The sequence below is a fragment of the Sebastes fasciatus genome, chromosome 23 (assembly GCF_043250625.1).
Source record: "Sebastes fasciatus isolate fSebFas1 chromosome 23, fSebFas1.pri, whole genome shotgun sequence".
In the NCBI taxonomy this organism is placed as follows: domain Eukaryota; kingdom Metazoa; phylum Chordata; class Actinopteri; order Perciformes; family Sebastidae; genus Sebastes; species Sebastes fasciatus.
In genome coordinates this window covers 963,794-991,029 of record NC_133817.1, presented here as the reverse complement: position 1 = coordinate 991,029, position 27,236 = coordinate 963,794, and the positions used below count along the sequence as shown (strand labels likewise).

Genomic DNA, 27,236 nt, shown 5'->3' with positions numbered 1-27,236 from the left:
GATCCATCCATCCTCTGAATGCTCTAGGTCTCTAGTCTGATCCATCCATCCTCTGAATGCTCTAGGTCTCTAGTTTGTCTCCTCTTCCTCCTCAGCCGTGTACTGTTGGCTGTTTGGCCCCTGAGCCGCTTCACCGACTTCACTACTCGGTACAAGGGCACCTCGGCTGTAGATTAGGGAGATTCATTCACCTTCCTCCTCCCATATTCTCCCTGACAGGTGTTTCACACTGTGTGGGGAGGATCAGCATCTAATAGCTATTACATACTGTCATATATAAATAAAGGGTGTCCATATTGTCGGCACGGCGGTGATAAATTGGAAATATGATGTTGGAGACGGGCAGCTTCTGTGATTTTTATGAAGGGTTGTAAATATGTTTTAATGGTGTGCATTATCATATTTCAGAGGTGTAGACACGGCTGGAGAATTGAGATAGTCAAGTCACGGTGAGATACTCTGCTCTTCATATAAGCCGAGACGTTACACTTCCATCTGTCTACAAACATACAGAACATATAGCATGATGTAGGTGTGTGCCTCGGTCTTATCTATATATACCGGAGCCGTATCTGCTAAGCCAGTCAAACTGCCTTTACCTGTGTGTGTGTGTGTGTGTGTGTGTGTGTAATGTGATGAACTCACTTACACTCTTTCCTCAGTAATAACTTCTGTTTGACAAGTCTTTAATACAGATGAATGAATTTGACTTGACGTGAAATTAATTTCTCCTGGATCACATTTTCAGTTAAGTTTCCAGGTCCTTTGATATGTATTCAGTGTGTGTGTGTGCGTGTGTGTGTGTGTGTGTGTGCGTGCACGTCACTGAGAGCTCTATACTGCAGCTCCTTGGTGACTCCTGCAGCATCCGTGGAGAAATAACCTTCAGACAATAAGATGGAGACCAGCACTTCATAACCAGAGGAATACATGTTTGTGCTTGATCAAACTTTTTGCCCCGTTAGTGGATGTCGATTGATCCATCCATCCATCCATCCATCCATCCATCCCTCCCTCCATCCATCCATCCATCCATCCCTCCATCCATCCCTCCATCCATCCATCCCTCCCTCCATCCATCCATCCATCCATCCCTCCATCCCTCCCTCCATCCATCCATCCATTCCTCCATCCATCCCTCCATCCATCCCTTTAGTCCACAACAAAACCATGTTGTCATTAACCTTGCTGTGGATATCGGTGGTTCCTAAAGGATGAATCATAATGTCTCTGGTGACCCCATGAACTCTTCCTTTAGTGCCTCTGTCAGGCCAAATATTCTACTATAAAATACAAATCTAAGTATTTGTGCAAATTGCTAAAATATTAATTACCAATTAATTACAAAAAGGACCAAAAAGAGGGTCGTTCTTTGACATTTTCTCCAAAATATAAACACTAGTAGTCGTAAAGGGAAGGTCGACTGTGTGTTTGGGCTTGAGAGCTTGTGATTAGCTCGCTTCTCGTAGCATCAACATAAACCAATGTCACGTAGACGAAGACACAAGTGAACTTGGGAACGGAACAATTTTACTAATGTGAAAGCTGAGCGTGCACAAGCAGTGGAAAAGGGAGTTTTTCATGATATGTCCCCTATAATCTAATCTATATATCAAAGAGGTCATGACGCTGCTTTCAGCCGCTGGAACGACCTTCAAGAGGACCTTTAAACGTAAACTAAAAACCCATCTATTTAGTCTAACTTTTATGTAGAGTTTTATAATTGTTTTTTATTTTTAACACTTATTTTATGTATCATCATCATAGTATTTATTTTACTCTATTTTATTTAATCAAAAGTTTATTGCTGATTATATTATCTCTTTTATTGTATTAAAATTTCATTATTTTAATACAATCTGCTTATTTTTTATTTTTATTGTTATTTTTATTTTTTTGTATTTTATTATCTTAAAAACTCATCTCTTTTTGCTTTCTTATTCAGTGATCTTTTATATCGGTTGTTTTGGTGGGTGTGTATATTTTTGTCAATCGTCTGTCCAGCACTTTGAATTGCATTTGACTTATTTGAAAGGTGCTATATAAATAAAGTTTGATTGATTGATTCATAAATCTTTTAAATAAAATAGAATCTGGTTTCTCTTCATTGACAACGTGGTGAATCCGTTCTGCTTTGTTTCGGACTGCTGATAACGTCTGTATTTTTGTTTTGAATCCCTTTTATTAGCCAGGACTTCTCTGTAAATATCTGTTGATGTGTGTTTAGTTAGAATGATTTTTTTCCCCTGATTCCCAAGACTTAGGAGAACATTTTTCAAAAACCCAAAACCTGCGTTCTTTATTGTTCTCTCTGTAGTTTGAAATTACATTTGATTTTTTCTCTTATCTTTATAGTACATTTAATTTATACTTTCATGTGACATCACTGCAGCCAACATATTCTCATAGCCCAGTTTGTCCTGAAAAACAAAGATGTAATTGTCATGATTGTTCTTTAAAGTGTTGAGATTCTACAGTAAACTTTACAAAAGGAGGGTTAACAGTCCACTGTAATATAACAGGCGTGTTCTGTCATTAAAATATAGGACTTAACTCTCACCGTGCCGTCAGAGCGTTGATGATGTTTGTATTGTTGAACCATCAGCAGATGGTTCTGGGTTTCTTCCAGCGTGACATGCTGCCACCGTGTGGACAGAACATCTCACAACGTCACCGTACAAACGACACATTAAAGCCAGTTTTCATGCACTTCTTTAATATATCAGTTTTTCATATTCACAACAAATACATTAAGCTCTTTCTCCGTATGATACAGCCTTAAATATTTTTACACTCAACCGCTTTTTTTTTTCTCAGAAGTCTGCCTATCAAAACGTCTTTTATTAATCTTCCATCTTCTTTTATTTTGAACATTTTATAGTTTGTTACATTTGTAGTCTCCATGCCTCCGAGCAAACTGACAGGATTTCCTTTTGTACAACTATTTACAGGTGAAAAAAACAAAAACAACAAAAACAAAATCTCCATAAAGGTTTTCATGATAGTTTCTCAATTGAAAGGAATAGATGGGTTTAAAGGTGCAGGCAAGGAGGAGGAGGAGGAGAGGGGGAGGAGAAGAGGGGGAATGTTTGAGAAGAAAAATGAAAATAGAGAAGGGAGAGTTGTGGATGATGAAGAGGAGGCGGAGGACGTGTGGTGGAGAGCGGAGCCTCGGTGTTCTATCAGCAGATCGGTGGTGATGTTCTCAGAGAAAGGAAAAGACAGCGCTCAGAAAGACGTCCCTTGATACCGACGCTTCATTAGTGACCTGGGAAACAGTAGTTACCAAGACCAGAAGCTCTAGAACAAGCAAGTCAAGTCAACCTTGAGTTGACCTTGACATTACAAGCTCAACCTTTCCAAGGTTGAGAATGAAGGTTGAGATTTAAGCCAACGTGGAATATGGACAGGAGGTCCTTGGAATGCTCGCTCTCAGACTAAATCTGCTGAAGCTGTTCTGAGATCAATCTGACCAAGGTACCAGTGTTATAAAGGCTCGTACAGAGCATCTTCATTATCTAGAAAACGTTTCATGACCAAGAAGGTCCCGGCGGTTCTCTCTCTAGTGACTCAAAGTCTCCTTCACAACCCGAACAGGTGCAAACAGCTCAGAAAGGACCTCCTTCATATCAGAGGTGTCGCATGACTGGGCGATATGTAATACTTAATAAACAGGACTACGTTGTCTCTCCACATCAGTCAAGTATACTGTAGGTAAGGGACAGATGATGGTAGCGGAATCCACAGGTGAAAGCAGGTAGAGAGGTGGCTGTACGTGTGTCCGCAGCATGTGACACACCTGAAGGTACGAGCCGGCCTGAACGGAGAAAACAAAGCACCAAGTGAACCGGCAACACAGCCGACACGAACGATTCCTTAAAGCTGCAACAATCAACAGATTTAATGCTGCGGTCGCATCAAATGTGAAGCCAATTTAGCCTCTAATGCGTTAAAGAAATTAGTGCCATTAAAACTAATTTGCGTGACAACTGTTTGCTTTATCAACTTAAAAAGCGATGCTACAGTATGTCCGTGTTGTGGTCACATCCTGTTACTGCTGCGATGCAACATGCTGCATGGCCAAGTGAAGTGCACCTGTATCTTCATCACCTGGGAACCAAAGACCACCGATAGCAGCTGGACATTAAACACCTTGCTTTCACCGGTAGATATGGAGCTTTACACAGATGTGGGTTAGAGTCACACTTTGTGGACATGCTGTTTGTGGACGTTACCCAGGTTAGGACAGCAGACAGAGACTTGAGCTCTGATGTTTCGGAGCCGTTTGAAGTCGTATTCTTCAGTTTGGATGGAGCGAGGCTAACGGAGAGATCTGGCTGATCTCCTGTAACAGTTCAGTCACTGAGCGGCTCAGAAAACTGTTTAAAAATACAAACTCACCGGGTGGGAGTCGATCTTTTTAGACGTTCTGAGGTGCAGGAAAAAAGAAGTACAAAAAAAAGACCCTACAAATAATGTTCATTCAAAGATGGAGCAACTCTTCTTAGAGTAAATCCTGTTTGTCACCACCTGGCATAGCTTATTCCTACTAGTTTGTATCTTCAACATGCTTCTTGTCAAACATTGTATGAGCTGCACAGTGACACATGTCCCGGAGGTGATGATCCAGGGCCGTGATGAGTGAGACTGGAGGTGGGACTGATCATGTTAGACTGCTCCGTAAAAGGGAGGCTGTGGGCGGGGGGGTTAGTTAATGATGGAGAGACAGAAAGATATGATGGTTGATGAATGAGAAGAACCAGTCTGTCGGCTTCAGCTGTGTGTTCTACCTCCACAACATCCCTCCATCAGCCCAGCAGTCTACGGTGACCTTCTGTGACCTTCTGCTTCTGGAGGCTTTACCAACGACAGTCCTTAGACGATGACGACTGAGCCTCCACAGTCCAGCCCCCCCCCCCTGCACATGGCTCACGCATTGGAAATTTAATTTTGGGTCATCAGCTCGGTACGTCACAATTTATTCTTCAATAAAAAAAGAAAAAGGCAAGTCGCTCATTTGCTTCGATCCATCTCTACAAAGTGCAAAGTACACGAGTCACAAAGACTAAAACAAGCGTCAACAAAAAGAAAGACTGATAGCTTCAAATAAAGAAAAATCAATCCTTCAAACAAAGAGTTGACATAAATAAAGTAAATCTATCTGCAGGCCTGCCTGTACAGAAGAAGGCAAACATCGACGAGAACCAAATAATAAGAACACCTACAACCCTCAACACACGCTGGAATGAAAACACAAAGTACAGGTGCATGTGTGTAGAGAAAGTAAAAAGGTGTGATTGACTCTCCAGAGGATCGGCGGTCCGTTCAGCAGGTAACGCTGCAGCCAGTCAGTCAGCAGCTGCAACAGGAAGGTCCCCATGTTCAGGTGAGTGCAATATTAAAGCCACATGAGGACAGAAAGAAGGAGAAGCAACAACAACACGACATGCACTTGGTATTCAAATAAAACTAAACAAAAGTTGGGTTTTGTGGGAAAAAGGTGAAGCAAAGGAAAAGCTTTGTAGTAAATATGTCCCAACTTCCTGTACACACTCCTCAGCTCCGTGGAAACGCTGGACGCCAGCTGGGCTCAGACCCGGCTCTTTAAACACAGTAAAACACATCTGCATTCATCCTCCCTGTGAACGGCTCCTGTGGTCGCTCAACACGTCACGCTTCCGCTGCTTTCACAGTGACATGAAAACCTTTTGAAAAAGGTAGAGCGTCTCTTTCCCACACCTGTCCCGCTCGCTAACTAACATCTTCATGTGTTGGCTTCTTAAAACGGAACAAGGAATCCATCTCATGTCTCATCACCAAAACAAATGAGCATTCTTCCTCCCAAAGAACAGCTCCTCTCCTCGGCAGAATGATCTACCAGAACTCTACGGAAGGAACCGCTTCTCTTCTCTCCTGCTTTCATTTGAAGGTTTTGAATTTTTTTTTTTTTGAAAAGGTAGAGCAGAAATGTGTCAGTCGATAAACAGCTGTTGCCGTTCTCCTCGCGGGTGTTGAAGAAGTTTGAGCCCACAAAGACAAAAAAGAAAAAGCAGAAGGCCTGTGCTGCGTGACCAGAAAGAAAGCTTCCTTCTACAATAGCTACCATCTCTTCAGAAGAAACAAAGGACAAGAGGAAGAAGCTCAGCATTCCTAACAAGGGCTAGCTTAAATCTGAAACAAATTTAAAATTAAACTAGATCTATCTTTCAAGTCAGCTTTCCTTCGTGGGTTAATAACCTCCGGCTCATCTCGGTATCGGCTAACGCCCGGCCTCCTATCTCAACCGACGGACGGAAGGCCTCTTCTCCTTCCTCGGGCCTCGTGTCTGCCGTCGCTCTCAGAGCAGTTCAGCGTCGGCGGCCTCCGGCTTCACAGGAAACGATGGGACGAGGGGCGCCCTCAGCCTCGACTCCTCCTCCTCCTCCTCCTCCGTCTCTCCTTCATCTTTCCCCTCCAGCAGGCTGGTGGAGTTTGCCGTCTCCTCCTCAGAACCGTTGTGGTATATGGATATCTTTGTGTTTCTTTGTGAGGTGTCTTTAGTATTTAGATTCCTAATTGAGTTGTTGTCTGTGGCTGTTCGCCTGCTGGACAGCAGCGTCTCGTTGGAAGGACTCTCCAGTGAGGATCCCTTCTTCAGGTTGACAGAGGAAGAAAAAAGCACATTCTTTGAGACAGTTTGTTTCAGTTTTTTTTCAGTAATGAATGAATCCACCGCATGGACACGAGACTTTTGAGAAGTGACGAGGAGGGATGGACAGGTGGGAGCGCTGCAGCACTTACTTAAACGCCGAAAACTCCCCTGAAAAGGAAATGAAAGAAACGGAGAAGATTAGTGTGACAGCAATAAAACATAACAGAAACAGAAAGGCAGCAGGACAACGTGGTGCTTTCACGCTTCCTTTTAGGGTGGAGCTTTAATATCTGTGCATCATAATATCCTTAATCAACTGCACACTTCATCTAACATCACTTACAGTCTTCAAACATACTCGCCAACTTTGAGACCTCAAAATTAGGGAGGATTTCAAAACCAAAATTAAAGTTTCAGAGACTTTGTTTCCTGCATTCTGGTGACTTTAAAAGAATGAAAATAGTAAAATAAGAAGTACATAAGTACAGTTTTAATCCTCAGGAAAGAATACAGAATAATTCGCCCTTCTGGCGTGAATCTCTGGCATTATCTAATCTTCATCAGTTGTCATTCATTCATTCATTTTTCTGCTTCTGCTGGAGTATTTCTTTCTCTTAGTTCTCTCCTTCTCTCTGCTTCTCTCACTCATTGAAGGTCCTTTCAGACACAACCAGCAACGCCACCACTGCGCTCTGAAACACGTTTTTCTAAATGCTTTCGCCACGAAGGCTTTTCTCTGCGTCGAGCAAAGACCAACTTCAGGCACGGCGTGGTGCAAACTGTTGTCTAGCGAGCGGTCGTGAGCGGCTCTCTAGGTGGAGCTGTATTGTTGTCTGGATGGAAACAGTCGGGTTTATTCAGGCTATACAGAACCAGAAACAGGCTGAGATAACTAAAGGGACAAAAAGGTGTGAAACTTTGCCATAAATCAGGAGAGAAACGGGAGAATTGTGACCCCGGGAGGAAACCTGGGAGGAAACCTGGGAAAGGCAACGGAGAGCGGGAGTCTCCCGGGAAAATCAGGAAACCTTCAGAGGGGTTCACCAGGAAAACGTGTCCGTCAGCTAGTTCTCATGTTTCAAGATGGAAAAGCCAGTAAATAAACGTTTAGACCATCATCGCTTCAACTTAGCTGTTTTCTTTCTTAAGCTCTTGTCAGTGAAACACTTCCTGCACAGATGTTTCACATTAAAAGCCTTTGAATGTGAAATATCTGCAGGAAGGGTTGAGTGTCTTTTACAGGAGTTCATTAACGAATTAAAACAATATTGCTTTTACAAAAAAGAATATTCACCTTTCTGGGGAAGCAAAACATCAGAAATACATAATACTAATAATGACGATGCAATCATACTCTATACACCACCATCTGTTTAAAGCTCGTCTTTACTGCTGATAGTTTATCCTCGTATTTAGAGTTTTACACCCTTTAGTATTAAAACATGAACTGTTTCCACTGCTGATCCTCGTACTGTACTTCACAGTACCAGTTGATGTACTGAATCACAGCTGATGTTTGTGTGTGTGTGTGTGTGTGTGTGTGTGTGTGTGTGTGTGTGTGTGTGAGCTCACCGTAGCCGCCGGCCTGGATGGGGGTTTTGGGTGAGGCGCAGGCATACAAGCTGAAGTCCTCCGTCTGAAAGCCGGCTCGGTTTAGCGAAGGCTCCGAGGCGCTGCGGTGGATTTTGGGTAATGAGCGAGCCAGCAGCTCGATGGACGCCAAGATCTGACGGAACAAACAGCAGAGCCGCGGGGTCATCAGTCACAATCAGTGGGATCAGCGTTCACAGACAAACTAAACCAACAACCAACAGATGAGTCACTGCTTCAGATCAGCTGCTTCCTCCAGCCTGTAAACCTCTGAGGCCATCTGGTGGCAAAACACATCTACTCCTCTTTCACTGAGTCCAAGAGGACCAACGGCATCCACAGGAAGCACATAGAGAGATCACAGAGGATCACAGATGATCTCCTGAGCCTGAGTGAAGGTCGCCTGCTCATAGTACTAATAATTGCCCACCAGCTTCTACCCTGCAGATGTTCAAGTAGTAGTAGAAGAATGTGAGAGGAACGTTCTGTGGTAGAAACTCTCTTCATTCAGCTGTGATTGATCTTAATCTAGAGGATCTGACGCTATGTGTCGCCTCCCAGTGACATGTATAGAAGCATCGGCATTGAGTTGTCTCACCTGAGGGAAGAGAGGTCGCTCCTCTCTCTTCTTCTTCAGGCAGTCGGCCATCAGTCTCTTCATGGCCTTTGGACAGTTGCTGCGCACCTTGCTGAGGTCAGGAGACAGGTAACCTCGACCCACCATGAATATGATCTGTGGGAGGAGGACATGGGACTCATTACAATATCTGTTTCTATGTGACACACAGATGTATGTGTTTTGGTACATGTCTAACCAGGGAGTTCCTGAGCTGTATTCTGACTACTATAAAGAAATCCAAACATCAGTGTGATGTGTTGAGTCCTCTCACCTGGTCTCTGTTGTTGATGTTGGAGTAGGGCAGCGCTCCCGACATGAGCTCGTACAGCACGACGCCGAACGCGTAGACGTCTGACTGGAAGCTGTAGGGGTTCTTGTCCTGCAGCCGGATCACCTCTGGAGCCTGAGAGAGAGCACAGGTCACACGGACCGTCACGGGACTTCCAGCCGATAGTTCAATAACAGAAGAAATGTGAAACTACTGACCATCCACAATATGGAGCCAGACAGCTGCTCAAACTGGTGGGAGCCGCTCCAGCGGGACTTGACTGTAGCCAGACCAAAGTCACCGATCTTCACCGTCAGATCCTCGTGGAGGAAAATATCTGGAGGAGATGGAGTGAAGGAAACGCTCTCTCTCCGGCATCCTACGGATCCGTCCATCATCAACAGGTCTGAACAGAATCTGGACAGAAAGACGTCGTCCTAAAGACGAAGTTTCAAAAGGATACTGTTGCTCTTCAGATCTCTGTGGATGATTGATTTGGCGTGCAGGTAACTGAGGAGGAAGAAAAGAGAAATCAGACCAGCTTCACACACAGTGACTGCTGTCATGTGGCGGCGGGGGAACTCACTCCATGCCCTGAGCGGTCTGCCGGGCGATGTCGATCAGCTTGATCATCTCAAACTTGGTCTCGATGATGTGCAGGTGGTGGTAGAGGCTGGAGCCTTCACACCACTGGGTCACGATGGCCAGCTGAGGCTTGGTGGTGTAGCCCATGAACAGCAGGATGTTCACGTGACGCGTTTTCCTGAGGACTCCCACTTCATTCTTGAAGGCCTGAAGCTGCTGCGGTGTTGGAGCGGTGACGTTCAACATCTTCACCGCCACGTCACCTGGGAGGAGACGGAGGACACGGAGGACACGGAGGACAAAAACAATAAGTTGATTTTAAGAAAATGATGCAAAAACTCAGCTGCATTTTATTTGTTTCTAGACGTATTTCTGTGAGGGTGAGCTGTCTCTCAGCAGGCTGGTTGGGTTCATGATCTCTGCTCTGAGGCAGCTGTGGAGCCTGATCGGCCCTGATGACGATCAGCTGTGGAGCCTGATCGGCCCTGATGACGATCAGCTGTGGAGCCTGATCGGCCCTGATGACGATCAGCTGGGTGAAGTCTACTCCTGGTTTCAGGCTCAGGTGCTGACTCAGTGGGTCTTTCCCATTAGTGCTTTTATACGGCTTGACTCCTCGACTCCTCGACTCGCGTCTTAGTCCCGCCCACGGGAGATGCGAGCGGAGGAGGCGAGGAAAAGACTCGAGGAGAGAGGAAACGAGTAAATATGTTTTTAGAGACATGAGACGTCGTTTCCTCTGAAGCGTCACGTGAAGCGACGTCCGTTTCTGATGACAGCAGCAGCTGATAACAGCTGGATCAGCTGTCAGTCAGCTTCAACAGCTGTAGAGACTTTAGATGGAGTTTGTGTCTGAACTGATCTAATACTAATAAAGAAACAGAGTTATCAGAGCAGCAGTGTTTCTCTCTGTAGCCTGTTATCTGTTTAACAAACACCTGCACATGAATAACAGCTGCAGTCTGTATTTCTACTGAGGACTGAGTCCTGCTTAGAGGACCAGGAACCATCTCTACTGTGGACTGAGTCCTGCTTAGAGGACCAGGAACCATCTCTACTGTGGACTGAGTCCTGCTTAGAGGACCAGGAACCATCTCTACTGTGGACTGAGTCCTGCTTAGAGGACCAGGAACCATCTCTACTGTGAACTGAGTCCTGCTTAGAGGACCAGGAACCATCTCTACTGTGGACTGAGTCCTGCTTAGAGGACCAGGAACCATCTCTACTGGCACAATATCTTTATATTATTTATTCATTATTAGCGTCTGTAGTTATTGATATTCTGACAGTAGAAGTTATGTATTAGTCTGAATGTTTGAGGGGAAAGTGAAATGATATAACTCATATCAAACCCGACGCTCAGGAATTATCAGCTTCACATGTGACTGAATGGAAATGAGGATAAATGATGTAAAAGGTATAAAAGACAAACTCTCCTTCTCTCTCTGACTTTAACTGGATCCTTAATAAAAGTGAATGAGTGAAATAACAGATCATCAAAAGAAAACTCTTTCTAATAAATGAAGAAAGTTATTTTAAGTCTGTTCATTGTCAGCTGTTATAAACCCCTTTCAGTGTCAGACTCCTTCAGTGACGGTGTGTGAAGCAGAGAGACTGCAGGTCCTCCTGCTGCTGGATCACTTCACCATCAACATGGTCCGTCTGCTGTTCACTCCTACAGTTAACACAGATTATAACTAGACGGTGAATCAGAAGACAACTAAAATATAAAACTGTTAATCTGTGATCCGTCTTCACTCTGGTATGAAACTCTAGTGATGTTGATGTATCTGATCAGTCTGATCGGGCGCAGCGTCCAATCAATAACTGATATCCAATAAGGGGGCGTGTCGGTCGGTGATAAACTTCCGTGCAGGAAACACTGAAGGATGCACTGGTGTATCCTCGCTCATAGCTCCTCCAGCAAGCCTCCTCGCTCCTCGATCCTCGCTCCTCGATGCGCATTTTATGAATTGGGACGTCCTTCAAGATGGAGGACTGAGATCGATTTCCGGGTCACAGCCGGAGGATCGAGGAGCAAGGAGTCGAGGAGCGAGGAGTCGAGGAGCGAGGAGACGAGGAGGCGAAAAATGCTGAAATGAGATGCAGCTAGTGTCTCTTTGTCAGAGGTAGTGAGAGGGCTGTCCTGTTGTTGCTCTGTCTACGTGAACCTATCTGAGCCAGTCTCTCAGACTGGGTTAGGTCTGTGTGGCCTTCGCTGGTTCTTTTATTTCCTTCATGTTCTAGTCGGCAGCTCAGCAGCGCTGTTTTAGTTTGAGTCTTTTCAACATTTACTGAGCGTAGGGAGCCGTTCTTTTAGGCCTGTTTTCATCTGCTGGTTCACCTCTCCCTTTGTGGGTCTCCTTCAGTATTCACTTTTAGATTCCCCTGGTCCCTCTCCCCCGTTCCCCTGACATGTTTAGACCTTAAATGAGAAAGAAAAAGCCAGAAAGGTGTCCTTTAAAGGATGCTTGGGAGCCACTAACTGTTGACCTCTGACCCCTGACCCGTCACTATGGCGGTCCCGAATACCAGCTTTTGGGCTTTGAAGCTTCAATGAGAAATATTCGGCGGTATTTCGAAGCTTTGCGGCGCCGCGCCGTGCAGCGCAGCGCCGCAGGCTGACATGTTGTACCATCTCCACTGTTTCAGAGCCGCTGCTGCACTACTGTACACACACTAATAACAATTAGTGCATCTTTTTGTGGGCTATTTCCTTATTTCATGGACTATTCAGGGATTTTTACTTTATACTTAAAAAAACAACAAAAAAAAAACGAAGCATTCCGATAATGATTTGGAGGTTGATTACCATGGCAACGGACGCTTAGCAGCATTTGGGAAATAGTGCATTTGTTGGGGACTATTTTCAGCGGCGGATTAATCCACATCTGGTGCTCTGTTGAGTATTAGTGGCAGCAGGACGGTGGATGTGGGATTGAGTCAGAATAAACTACAGTGTGTGTGTTCATGGTGATGAAGGAAGACAATGAGGCTCACTGAGGTGTTTTTATTTTAAAAAAGTTCTAAAAACTTGTTGATATGAACGGTGAGTTGATGCCCAGAGGATGAATAGTGTCCTTACTGATGCTACTGGTCGGAGAGTCTTACCGTGCCACTTCCCCTTGTAGACGGTTCCAAAGGAGCCCGAGCCTATCCTCTGACCCAGTGTGATCTGACCCTCGGGGATCTCCCAGTCGTCGCTGGAGTCCCGTCTCCCCAGGGTTTTCTGTTCCACAGGGCACTCGGTCAGCACAGACACACACAATAACACACACAATATCAACTAACCACTCCAGAAACATGTGCGACGACGTCTCACCATCTTATTGCGGTCCTCGGACGAGGACGACGACTTGCGCTCCCTCTGTTGGCACGGCGACTTCTGCGGAGCCTTGACATTGGTCAGAGAGCCGGGTAAAGAGGCGGGAGGCGTGGCCGACAGCCCGGCGGTGGAGCCTGGAGGGGGGGGGGGCATCAGGGAGGAGAAGAGGGGAAACAATAAAAGAGGAGAGAGGTGAGGTGTCAATAAGAAGGGGGGAGACAGCAGAAGAGTAAAGAAAGAGGTTTGGGCGAGGAGAGGGATTCTGGATCAGTTGTGTGTGTGTGTGTGTGTGTGTGTGTGTGTGTGTGTGTGTGTGTGAGAGTGTGTGTGTGTGTGTGGTCACATGCAGAGGAGAGGTGAGGGCTTGGTTGGATGGCAGTTAATGGTTTAATCATCTAGACTTCACAAAGTCTGTCGCTGTGATTAACTACCGTCGAGTTGGAAACAAACAAAACATCCGTGTTGAATGAAATAACTTCACCAGTTTTTAGTCTCTTATTTACAGTTTAATCCCGTTTCTATAAAACATTTGTGAAATTACAAGTAGATTTAGATGCATGTATTATAAATGAATAAAGCTAATGTTTTCATAATGACTCCATGCACGTGCAAGTTAGTGCATGACATCATCTGAATTTTATGACTAGCTGCTTTTACAACCGTCCGACTACGCAGGAAGTCCTCAGGAAGAGCGCCAGAGGGCTTTGAAGCTAATTTTGGTAGTGGCCAAACGGCAGTACTACAACTTCCGTGTCCGTCACGTGATGCCACGTGCTGACGTCTCTCCGCGTCGGACATTCATTCCTGATAACGGACAGCTCGTCGGGCGTTACCCCTCCATGATACTAACCAGCAAACTACTTTATCAGCTAATGTTATGAAGCAACCGAGCAGATCCACGCTGCATAGATACTGGAAGTTACAGCAAGCTGGCCGACCGTAGCTTCAGCACTCAAAGACAGCGTTCTAGCTGCACACTGTTGGTGTTTTAGGGGAGCTGAAGAGAGGAAGCGCGCGAGAATCAGTCCACAGGCTGTTATAGGCAACCGAGAAAGTCGGGTGAAGGTCTCAGTTTCAAGTTACGTTACAATCCGTTCACACATTGGCAATATAAAGAGATTAAAACACGTAAATAGTTACATATAGTACCTTTAAAATCAAGCAGCCATCCAAACAAAGGCAGGTATGTGTGTGTGGTAGAAACCTGTAGTCACAACAAGTGATGCCACTTCCAGTACTTTGTTTTACTAGTCATGAAATAGGTCTTAATTATTCACTTTAGTTAACACTAGTTCATCAAAAGGAGCGTTTCATCAATCAGACCTGCGTCCATAGAAAGAGCAGAGTGTGATCGGAGCTGTCAGGTGTGTGGTAGAGAGAGCATGTGAGGACATATAGGGGGAAAAGAGAGAGAGAGAGAGGATGTGACACAGGGCTGGGGTTGGTGTGTGGGGAGTGGGGGTGAAGGACACAGGAACACACAGAGGCCTAACTACCTCGGAAAACAGGCTCGGGCTCAAAATCAAACACTATGTCATTGGGGTAGGAGTATAGGAGGGGGCTTGAGGTCCGTGTTCGGTGCTTCCTCAAGCAGCGGGCGGGGTGGGTCGGGGGGGCTGCAGGGCAAAGAGAAACAGACAGACCATCACTGCTACTCACCCTGCCCCTCTCACCTCCAGATAACTACTGTCCATGGCTACAATGAGCTGCTGGATGGAGTTGTGGTTTCACTCTGCTACGTCTGCTACGTCTGAGACACACGTCACTGAGATGCATGTCACAAACAACGTTTTGGGAAATATTCTATTTTGCTTTCTTTCCTGAAGTGAGACGACGAGATCGATATCGGTCTCGCGTGTCTGTGTGTTCAGTACAGAGTCGGATTTAGGATGTGGTTAGCCTAGCTTAGCATAGAAAGACTGGAAGCAGTGGGAAACAGCTAGTCTAATACACAGATGAATGCCTCTGAAGCTCACTGACTGACACCTTGACATCTCGTTTGTATAATCCGTACACAAACAGAAATGTAAAAACCACACAATAGAAAACGCTAAAATCTTTGAGATGCCGACGATTCCGGAGAACAGACGAGTGTTTGCTGGTGATGTCTAGTGTTGCTAGGCTAAGCGATGTTTACTTAATCAGCCAGCAGCGCAGCAGCCAGCAGCGCAGCCAGCCAGCAGCCAGCCAGCTCAGCAGCCAGCCAGCAGCCAGCAGCCAGCAGCCAGCCAGCTCAGCAGCCAGCCAGCAGCGCAGCCAGCCAGCAGCCAGCCAGCTCAGCAGCCAGCCAGCAGCCAGCAGCCAGGCAGCCAGCAGCGCAGCCAGCCAGCAGCCAGCCAGCTCAGCAGCCAGCCAGCAGCCAGCAGCCAGCAGCCAGGCAGCCAGCAGCGCAGCCAGCCAGCAGCCAGCCAGCTCAGCAGCCAGCCAGCAGCCAGCAGCGCAGCCAGCCAGCAGCCAGCCAGCTCAGCAGCCAGCCAGCAGCCAGCAGCCAGGCAGCCAGCAGCGCAGCCAGCCAGCAGCCAGCCAGCTCAGCAGCCAGCCAGCAGCCAGCAGCCAGGCAGCCAGCAGCGCAGCGCAGCCAGCAGCCAGCAGCCAGCAGCCAGCCAGCTCAGCAGCCAGCCAGCCAGCAGCCAGCAGCCAGCCAGCAGCCAGCAGCCAGGCAGCCAGCAGCGCAGCCAGCAGCGCAGCTAGCCAGCTCAGCAGCCAGCCAGCAGCCAGCAGCCAGGCAGCCAGCAGCGCAGCCAGCCAGCAGCCAGCCAATTCTGGCCATATAACAACTACCAGACATAGGTTTTAAATAGCCATATAATAGTCTACATTTGACATAACTTGAAAATAACTTAAATGAGTGTGGTCGGACCTGTTGGACAGCCAGCGGACCACTGAGGACGGAATTTGACAAAATGTGTACTGGATTAGATTAACAGTATCTAATCTAAGTGTATAATATAAATTCATATTTAAAAGGTTACAGGTCACACAAGATTGGACTATTTAATATGCTGTTAATTAATTAATTAATTAATTTGGTGTATTTCCCAACAGACATTTTGGCCGTTGATAATTAAATCTGCCGGACAAATACACATGATACCGGCAAAACGTAAAACACATTGGTGTACAGCAGCTTTTCAGACTGCTGTGTGTCAAGTCAGTAAGAAATACCCAGAACAAGCCGGTAAATGAACCAGTACAGTCCTGTAGTATGGAAGCCCGTCCCTCGGACTAGCGTTAACATAATGTAGTAGTTTGGACCTGCTGTGGGGGGGACTGTTAAATTGCTGAGATTTTTTTTTCTTTTCAATCAAAGAAATAAGTTTGACCAATCTGTTCTTCTGAGCGATTACAAAGCAGATGTGGTGTGCGGGGCTAGGGTCGAAGTCGGTCATGTAGCCCTCGCCTCACAGCCAACGTGCAGTGAGGGGTAGGACTTCCAAAAAGAAAGCATGGATGTATTTCCCAAAACGTTGAACTATTCCTTTAAGTTAATTAGTTAGTTTGAAAATGAACAATTCTACAATTGTTGCACTGGATTTATTCAAAAAATGTTGAACCCCAATTCAGGACTTTGAATGCAACAGTTCAGCGGTGTCGTCAAACGGACTGTAAATATGCCATTTAAAGAATCAGAGCCTTCATTAAGGAGGTTTTCTGTCTGTTACTGAGCAGGATATCTTCAAAACCATGTCACCAGACTTCTGGTAGAAAGTTAGGACATGTTGACGCAGATACAAAAACCTTTCAAAGATGCCTCAACACGATGAGATGGAGCTCTCTATGAACTACTGCATTTACTGGAATTCAAAACATCTATTATGTGTATTTCAATGTGATTTCAGATGGAAACAGTCTTTGATATCGTAACACATTGTGTGCAACCATGGCAGAGGCTGTGTGTCTCCAGGGCTTTAAGGTACCAGCTGATCTCCTGTTTCTGAGCTATCATTAGTTCTCTTATCACAAAGCATGTAACCTAATCAATCATCTTTACAATATGGAGACTGCAACAGACTCCTGATTTACTGGCTGATTGGATTTTCACTAAACTTTTGTATCAGCTCAAAGTCAGACTAGAAAAAAGCAAAGCAGGTGTGCTGAGGTGGAGGTTCTGATGTAGCAGAAAGCCTGACCCACAGATCTGAATAAGCATGTGTGTCCTCAGACTGGTAAGGGTGCAGGACTAAACAGAACCGACTCAACTCATTTGGGTCTGAACTTCACACACACACAAAAGACCAAGAGCACGCAGACGCGGGATGGTGGGAAAAATAAGAATGAGCCACGAGTCTCCTACTCGGATCCTTACCTCCATCGGACCTCGGCAAGCCCTGATCTCGAATCAGGTCCTGAAAACAAGAGAGAAGGAAATGAATTATATAAACACATGATTTACTGTAGCAGCATTCTCAGGAACAACGGTCACACAGAGTGGAGCTGGAGGTGCGTTCATGTTTTCAGAACCAGTACTAGTACTGAAGGGACTGAAGGTGTGTTCACTTGTCGAGGTAAGGCATTAGTATGTTGGAAACATTAGTATGAACATCCACCCAGATCCTGGTAAGCGGAGTCTGAGCTGATACAGACGAATGAGAAGCAACATGTAGTGTGTTCCAGTTCATTTGAAAGCAACACATGTATCCCAGCTCTAAACTCCTAACTCTTTTAGTGAGAGGTCATTTGATTTGACCACCTGGAAATGGGTTTTATCTGCATTGAAAATGTTGTGAGAGGATTAACGAGAAAAAAGAATATCTGTGGCTGCGTCCATCTCTTTAGTAGCAGGTGCAATATATTAAATGTTTGATTTTGAAGTAATCCAAAAGTATTCAGATTACAGTTTTTCTTATCCAATGGATTCAAGTAACTGACTACATTTCAAAGTAATCATACCCAAACCTGTTACCGACACCGCGGTGGCACGCCATGGTTTTTATAATGAACCGAAAATATTTCTACACTTGTCAACCGGTGGTTCTACGCAGTCTGCCCGGGGGATGCCTGTGGCTCTAGGTCGGCTTGGAAAGGCCCGGGATGCGAGCTTTACAGCAACCGCCGTTTCCCGGAGCTGTGAGCTTAGTGCTCGCTGCGCCCTCTCTCCCCGCGGGGAGGGACGGGGCTCCCGGCGCGACTGTCCTCAGTGCGTCAGGGGTCTGCGGCGATATCAGCAACCTGTCTTGAAACACGGACCCCGTCTCGTTTACCATGTTAGATCTAGCCTCTTGATTTTGCTATCGAAACTGCGACAGATTGATGCATTTAACTCTAAACTGTATTAAACTTTCTTCGCCTGCCCCCAGACCACCTCACCCACCACAGTCTCACCACACCCCCGTAGGAAACACTGCTTTGTCTTATACAGTCTGCAGGCTGCTGGTCTAGTGTCGAACACATGCTGGTTTTTACAGGTTGCCCTTTTAAAGAAGGTGGAGCAGGGCTGGGTGAGATGTGTGCAACGCGTACATCATGAAAAACAAGCAAATAAAACCTGCTCAATAACAGACGATAGCTGCTACTAGAATCTGCCAAATCGAGCTGCAGCTTCTAGTTGGTTAGCTCTAGTTAAAGAGTCTAAATCAGCTGCAGAGTTATGAAGAAGTCAGTCAGTCCAACTCACATCGATGTTGACCGGCTCGATGGTATTGATATGGACGTTGGGGGCGGAGGACGAACGGTCCCGCTGGCCAAACTGGTTGCGGTGGTCCTCCTCGTTGGGCCGGAAACTGGGCGGGATGGGTATGGACTTGGACGGGGACACAGTGGCGTGGCATATAGACCTGGAAGGATGAATTTGATTAAGTGAAAAGTAGTTCAAATCGACTTTTCAGAAACCAATCTGCTATTTTCTACACACATTATTCTCAGTGACAAAACAAAGTTGTTGAAGCACATGAAGAGGAAGAAGTCCACCGAGGAGGACTCACCCGGTGGAGTCGGATGGGGGAAGTGATGGACAGGCCTCAGACACGGGGGTGGTTCCCTCCGAGCAGACCTCCTCCTGGGTAAACGGGTGATGCTCGAAGAACTTGGACACTAGCAACAAGCTGCAGGACATCAAGAGCACTTATTTATTATCCAGTCATCCTGCACACAGCTGCACTAACGGAGGACTGAACCCTGGTTCAGTCCTCCAGGTTCAGACACCAGGTTCAGACACCAGACGGACATGAATGAGCTTCATGTTGTAGCATGTGTGTTTTCAGGGTTTGAGCCCTTCACTCCACCCTCCATCACAAAATCAAGGGCACAATCAATGTTTATTTTACAAGACCCTAGGAGATCCTTGGACCATGACAACACTACAATGTACAGTACGGCCCCTCCACCGTGTGAGACTTACTCTAGCTGGTCGTAGTTGACACACATGAGGGGAACCTCGGTGCTGCAGCGCTGGTGGAACTTGTAGCCGCAGGTCTGACAGCGGAAACCCTGGAACAGCAGCTTTCTGCAGAAGTCACAGAAGGCCAGCGTGAAGAACGTCTTCCTCACCTGTCAATCAAACACACACAGAATCAGGACCAGTGAGGCTGAGCAGTCACATGATGTTTAGGACGTTTTGTCTCGAACTAGCACTTACAAAGTTGTGTGTGGTGAGCGGAACATTCTCCAACACTTCTACGTGTAACTCCTCTCCTGTCAGCCAGGAGATGTCTGTGTCCCAGCCAATCGGCTTCTTCTCTCTGAAACAGGAGGTGGAGAGTTAGGGTAAAGGTCTACACCCCACCCAGGTAGGGTGAAAAGAGATGTCACGTGTCATCAATGTGTCATATCTTTGGGGTACAACACATGCGCTGTAAAATCAGATTTGCAGCTCCAGTTCCACTGCGCATGTGTTAAACCCCAGAGCTCCAAACCGTGTCCCAGCCTGTTCAACAGGCCTTGACTTCATCAAAGAGTACTGAAGCAAAGAGATGAAACAGACGCTAGATGGCGCTGCGGTAGCGCTGCCGCCATTTTGGACTGAAAACCCCAACGAGCCTGAGCCGGATGTGTTGCCAACTTCTAGGCTAACTTCACTTTAACCAGCAGGTGGCAACTAAGAAGCAGGATCTAGGCTCGGGTCTTGAGGAGTTGTAGCATTTATTCATCGACTAATAAACTGTACACAGCTTCGTAGCTAAACTTACTGATGCGGTGGAGACTAAAGTGGTTGCATGTTTTGCTCCTCATACACTGCAGCTGGCGATGAATGATGGATTTAACCTGTTTGTGCATCGGGTTATCTTTGCAGCTGGGCGGCTTGTTAGGCGCTACAACCACAGCACCTCTGCATGCAAGGCACTAATCTTGTTGATTAACGGTTAATGAGTGACGGCTATCAGTCAGAAAGTAGCATCCCTGATGGATTATTAGTTAGTCAGCACGGTGTGTCAGTCACAGACTTACCCGTCCTGTACCCGGTAGACTGCACAGCACTCTGGGATGAGGCCTCGCATCATCAGAGCTTTCTTCAGCGAGTCTCTCACAGTCATCCCACAGCGGGCCGGCACCTGAACGCAGCACAACACAACTCAGAGAACTGACATCGACACGGACATGAGCTGACAACAACCACACCAATCAGGCCGGAGAGGACTGGACGCCGCAGAGATTACAACTGGAAACAATGACTTTACAAGACAGAGCATTGGTGAATACGGGCTTACTAATATCTACTGCTAATTCAAATCAATGTGCTTTTGGTTTCCTCTTTGACAAACAGAATCTAGAACCTTAAAATCATCTTCACTACATACAGTAGGTGTCGTCAGAGAGGCGTCAGACGTACCACTGTTCTCTGTTTGTTGGGCAGGAAGACCCTGACGATGGGCTTCTGGGGGGAGCGAGGGTTGGCCCGGCTAGCGTCGAAGGGGGTCTGCAGAACGGCCAAGGTGTTGGGGGCTGAGGGAAAGGCCTGAGCCCCCCCTGCGGCCCCACAACCTCCCATCTTGACCTCCAGCAGGGCCGGCACGGAGGTCGGAGAGCAGGAGAAGTCGGTGCCGTTGCCCATGGCCTCCAGCAGCTGCTGCTCCCTCTGCTGCAGGGCGTCCAGTTTACTGGTGTACTCCTCATAGGCCTGACGGAGACGACACACCGCAGACAACTCACTCAACAGCTTCCACAACAGTTATGTTTTCTGCAACTGTATTGGTCGAAGCCAAACTTACCTCTAGATATATGGAAGGAGGATTGTGTTCTCCTCCAAACTTGTCCAGAAGGGCCTCTAAGTGTTCTTGTGTCAACTTTATCATCTGTTTGATATTCCAGATCTGGAGGGAAACAAAGCATACCATGTTAACACATTGATATCTTTCAGGACTTGAACAGCAACCAGAGCTGGAGGCCTACAGTACAGACAGTAAACCTCCAGGACATGAACAACCAGAGCTGGAGGCCTACAGTACAGACAGTAAACCTCCAGGACATGAACAACAACCAGAGCTGGAGGCCTACAGTACAGACAGTAAACCTCCAGGACATGAACAACAACCAGAGCTGGAGGCCTACAGTACAGACAGTAAACCTCCAGGACATGAACAACCAGAGCTGGAGGCCTACAGTACAGACAGTAAACCTCCAGGACATGAACAACAACCAGAGCTGGAGGCCTACAGTACAGACAGTATGCCCCCAGGACATGAACAACAACCAGAGCTGGAGGCCTACAGTACAGACAGTAAACCTCCAGGACATGAACAACAACCAGAGCTGGAGGCCTACAGTACAGACAGTATGCCCCCAGGACATGAACAACAACCAGAGCTGGAGGCCTACAGTACAGACAGTATGCCCCCAGGACATGAACAACAACCAGAGCTGGAGGCCTACAGTACAGACAGTAAACCTCCAGGACATGAACAACAACCAGAGCTGGAGGCCTACAGTACAGACAGTATGCCCCCAGGACATGAACAACAACCAGAGCTGGAGGCCTACAGTACAGACAGTATGCCCCCAGGACATGAACAACAACCAGAGCTGGAGGCCTACAGTACAGACAGTATGCCCCCAGGACATGAACAACAACCAGAGCTGGAGGCCTACAGTACAGACAGTATGCCCCCAGGACATGAACAACAACCAGAGCTGGAGGCCTACAGTACAGACAGTATGCCCCCAGGACATGAACAACAACCAGAGCTGGAGGCCTACAGTACAGACAGTATGCCCCCGAAGTAGTCTAACAATGTCCAGAAGATTCTCACCTAACGGCAGGGTCAGACTGCATCATATGAAACGGTCGCTGTGTCACATTAAACGGTCATTAGTCATAAATTCTTGCCATGACTTGGCCGAGAGACGTGGCAGACTACACGTTGGACGTGGACCAATCAGAGCTCGCTGTCTTTCACGAAAGGTGAACAGGAGGAAAGCACCAGGGACAGGTGGGACTGTAGACGGACCGATACGACCTACGACCTGGCGGTGGGTTTGAGCCATCATCATCACCACCACCAACAGCCTCATCCACATCATCTTCATCACCCTCATCCTCTTCATCATCACCACCACCATCATCATCATCATCCTCATCCTCATCATCACCACCATCATCCTCATCATCATCATCCTCATCATCACCATCATCATCACCACCATCCTCATCACCACCATCCTCATCCTCATCACCATCACCACCACCACCATCATCCTCATCATCATCACCACCACCACCACCACCATCATCCTCATCATCATCATCACCATCACCCTCATCATCACCACCATCATCCTCATCACCACCACCACCATCATCATCCTCATCACCATCATCCTCATCATCACCATCATCCTCATCATCACCACCACCACCATCATCCTCATCATCACCACCACCAACAGCCTCATCCACATCATCTTCATCACCCTCATCCTCTTCATCATCACCACCACCATCATCCTCATCATCATCATCCTCATCATCACCACCACCACCACCATCATCATCACCACCATCCTCATCCTCATCACCATCACCACCACCATCATCCTCACCACCACCACCACCATCATCCTCATCATCACCACCATCATCCTCATCACCACCACCACCATCCTCATCACCATCATCCTCATCATCACCATCATCCTCATCATCACCACCACCACCATCATCCTCATCATCACCACCACCATCATCCTCATCATCACCATCACCATCATCCTCATCATCACCATCATCACCACCACCACCACCACCATCATCCTCATCATCATCACCACCACCACCACCACCATCATCCTCATCATCATCACCACCACCACCACCACCACCATCATCGCCACCACCATCACTACCATCACCATCACTACCATCATCATCATCACTACCATCACCATCATCACCACCATCATCACCATCATCATCATCACCATCATCCTCATCACCATCCTCCTCATCATCACCACCATCACCATCATCCTCATCATCACCACCACCACCACCACCATCATCCTCATCACCACCACCATCAATACCATCACCATCATCATCACCATCACCAACATCCTCATCATCACCACCACCATCACTACCATCACCATCACCACCACCACCATCACCATCATCACCACCACCACCACCATCATCCTCATCATCACCACCACCACCACCACCACCATCATCCTCATCACCACCACCATCAATACCATCACCATCATCACCACCACCATCATCCTCCTCATCATCATCACCATCATCACCACCACCATCATCCTCATCATCATCACCACCACCATCATCACCACCACCACCACCACCATCATCATCACCATCATCCTCCTCATCATCATCATCATCATCCTCCTCATCATCATCATCATCATCACCACCACCATCATCCTCATCCTCATCATCCTCATCACCACCATCACCACCATCCTCATCATCCTCATCACCACCATCATCATCATCCTCATCACCACCACCATCATCAGTAGATCCCGCAATGTAACCATGAGCACTTTTACATGTATCACACTAGGTGAACTTTCTAAAACTGTCAGTGAATGTAACTCTACAACATCAGATATCGATCCTATACCCACAACATTCTTTAAGCGAGTGTTTGATAGTGTCTCAGGTCCGGTCCTACACATTATAAACACATCCCTTAAAACTGGCGTTTTTCCAGATGCTTTTAAAACAGCTGTTGTAAAGCCCTTATTAAAGAAACCCAAATTGGATACCAGTATACTAGCAAACTACAGACCGATATCAAATCTACCTTTTATTAGTAAAGTATTGGAAAAGATAGTATTAGTCCAATTAAATTCCTTTCTTGAAGAAAATAACATCTTGGAAGTCTCTCAGTCAGGTTTCAGAAAATATCACAGTACTGAAACTGCTCTCACCAAAATAATTAGCGACCTCAGACTTAACTCTGATGCAAATAAAGTATCTATCCTTATCCTGTTAGATCTTAGTGCGGCATTTGATACCATTGATCACGACATCCTAATCAATAGACTTGAAAAGCTTATTGGGCTCACTGATAGTGTACTGAACTGGATCAAAACATATATCAGAGGAAGGAAGTTTTATGTTAGCCTAGGAGACCATATGTCTAAGAAACATGAAAACTGCTACGGGGTTGCACAAGGAAGCTGCTTAGGTCCATCACTCTTTTCTCTTTATATGTTACCACTTGGTGACATCATCAGAGAACATAATATTGATTTCCATAGCTACGCGGATGACACACAATTGTATATATCAGCTGAACCTAATGATGCGACAGCCATAAATTCCATTACAAACTGCTTGTTGGCAATAAACAAATGGATGAACAATAACTTTCTCAAATTAAATGAGGACAAAACAGAAGTTCTACTTATCGGCCCCAAATCTAAAAGAGAGATGCTAACCACGAATCTCGGAGGTTTAACCGCCTGGCTTAAACCTGAGGTGACAAGTCTCGGTGTCATCCTGGACGCAGATTTGAATTTCAACTCCCACATTAACAAAGTGACCAAAACAGCTTTCTTTCACCTCAGGAACATAGCGAAGGTACGATCATTCATAAACCAAAATGATGCTGAGAAGCTAATTCATGCTTTCATATCCAGCCGGTTGGACGACTGTAATGCACTCTTCACTGGTCTTCCCAAGAAAACCACTGGAAGACTCCAGCTCATCCAAAACTCTGCAGCTAGATTATTAACAAAAACTAAAAGGAGAGAACACATCAGTCCTGTCCTAGCTACTTTACACTGGCTGCCTGTTACTTTCAGAATTGACTTCAAGGTCCTCCTCCTCACATACAAAGCACTAAATGGACAAGGACCTAGCTACATTGCTAACTCCCTTACAAACTACACACCAGCGAGAACACTGCGATCATCAGATGCAGGTCTATTAGAGGTCACCAGAAGCAGTCGTAAGAAGATTGGTGATGCGGCCTTTGTCAACTATGCCCCAAAATTATGGAACGCACTACCCATAAATATTAGGGAAGCAAACACGCTAGACATTTTCAAAAGACATAAAACCTATCTTTTTACCAGCGCATTTTCTCTGTAACTTGCACTACGGATTTTATCCTGCACTATTTATATTTGACTATTTCTACTGTTCTAAAATGTTTTATTATTTTGATCATGATTTTGTTGACTCCATGCACTGCTCTTGCTGCTTGGTTTTAATTTATTTTATGTAAAGCACTTTGAACTGCAACTCCTGTATGAAATGTGCTATATAAATAAAGTCTTACTTACTTACTTACCATCACCATCATCATCCTCATCATCATCATCCTCATCACCATCACCATCCTCATAACCCTCATCACCATCACCATCATCCTCATCATCACCATCATCATCCTCATCACCACCATCACCATCATCATCATCATCCTCATCACCATCACCATCCTCATAACCCTCATCACCATCACCATCATCCTCATCATCACCATCATCATCCTCATCACCACCATCACCATCATCATCCTCATAACCCTCATCACCATCACCACCATCCTCATCACCACCATCATCATCCTCATCATCATCCTCATCACCACCATCATCATCCTCATCATCACCATCATCATCCTCCTCATCACCACCATCACCATCCTCATCACCCTCATCACCACCATCATCATCCTCATCACCCTCATCACCACCATCATCATCATCATCATCCTCACCTTCATCATCCTCATCACCACCTTCATCATCCTCATCACCATCATCATCACCCTCATCATCATCATCATCACCATCATCCTCCTCATCACCACCATCACCATCCTCATCACCCTCATCACCACCATCATCATCCTCATCACCCTCATCACCACCATCATCATCATCATCATCCTCACCTTCATCATCCTCATCACCACCTTCATCATCCTCATCACCATCATCATCACCCTCATCATCATCATCATCATCACCATCATCATCCTCATCACCACCACCATCATCATCATCATCCTCACCTTCATCATCCTCATCACCACCCTCATCACCATCATCCTCCTCCTCATCACCAACACCATCATCATCCTCATCCTCATCACCATCACCACCACCACCATCATCATCATCCTCCTCATCATCACCACCACCACCATCATCATCATCATCATCATCATCCTCATCATCACCATCACAATCACCACTGCCTCCATCCTCACCACCACCATCCTCATCCTCCTCACCACCATCACCATCATCATCCTCCATCACCACCACCATCCTCATCCTCCTCTTCCTCACCCCTCTGAGCTAACGGACCTCAGTGGATCTGGTGATAAAATGAAACTTTGGCCGCATCCCATCACAATCCTCGTTATAAAGCGGTGTATGTAATTGTGTGTGTTTGTTGCGTCAACAGCAGTGTGCGTGTGTGCATGTGTGTGTGTGTGCGTGTGTGCGTGCACCAGAGCTACAGCTGCAGTAGCTTCAGCCTGGAAGCCTCCTCCTCCTCCTCCTCCAGCAGCAGCAGCAGCAGCAAGGCCTCAAATGAAAGCAGCGGCTCCTCCTGACCGAAGGAGCGCTCCTCTGTCGCATCTCTCCACAGAGACGCACCGGCTCCGGTTCACCGTGCACCGCATCCCCACACACTATGCATGATCCAGCCGGTGTCTCCTGGACATTAACATCCAGTTGTCCCCCCCACCGTCTGTCTCTCTGCAGCTGTCCTCACCTCCTCATCCTGCGGACCTCCAGGGCTCCCCGCCGCGCAGCAGGAGTCCAGGCCGGCTCCCAGCTCCTCCAGGCCCGG

At 46.6% G+C, this 27,236-nt stretch overlaps 1 protein-coding gene across 2 annotated transcripts in view; it reads right to left on the bottom strand.

Moving 5' to 3' along the window:
• Positions 1-2,699: 2,699 nt before the first annotated feature.
• braf (B-Raf proto-oncogene, serine/threonine kinase) overlaps positions 2,700-27,236 on the bottom strand; it is a 24,697-nt gene continuing 160 nt past the window's right edge. The window contains exons 1-20 of one of the 2 annotated variants that reach the window (XM_074625593.1): positions 27,159-27,236; positions 21,163-21,264; positions 20,784-21,071; positions 20,402-20,505; positions 19,593-19,695; positions 19,356-19,504; positions 18,940-19,059; positions 18,633-18,792; positions 17,325-17,364; positions 14,515-14,634; positions 13,016-13,152; positions 12,805-12,922; positions 9,695-9,956; positions 9,572-9,618; positions 9,327-9,445; positions 9,112-9,243; positions 8,820-8,954; positions 8,204-8,357; positions 6,781-6,799; positions 2,700-6,631 (exon numbers count right to left, since the gene is read on the bottom strand). The exon at positions 27,159-27,236 is cut by the window's right edge and continues 160 nt beyond it. In XM_074625593.1, coding sequence (XP_074481694.1) covers positions 6,544-6,631; positions 6,781-6,799; positions 8,204-8,357; positions 8,820-8,954; positions 9,112-9,243; positions 9,327-9,445; positions 9,572-9,618; positions 9,695-9,956; positions 12,805-12,922; positions 13,016-13,152; positions 14,515-14,634; positions 17,325-17,364; positions 18,633-18,792; positions 18,940-19,059; positions 19,356-19,504; positions 19,593-19,695; positions 20,402-20,505; positions 20,784-21,071; positions 21,163-21,264; positions 27,159-27,236 — 2,475 coding nt within the window. In that variant the 3' untranslated portion in view covers positions 2,700-6,543. The remainder of the gene's footprint in view (positions 6,632-6,780; positions 6,800-8,203; positions 8,358-8,819; positions 8,955-9,111; positions 9,244-9,326; positions 9,446-9,571; positions 9,619-9,694; positions 9,957-12,804; positions 12,923-13,015; positions 13,153-14,514; positions 14,635-17,324; positions 17,365-18,632; positions 18,793-18,939; positions 19,060-19,355; positions 19,505-19,592; positions 19,696-20,401; positions 20,506-20,783; positions 21,072-21,162; positions 21,265-27,158) is intronic. The other variant, XM_074625594.1, reaches the window with a different exon arrangement.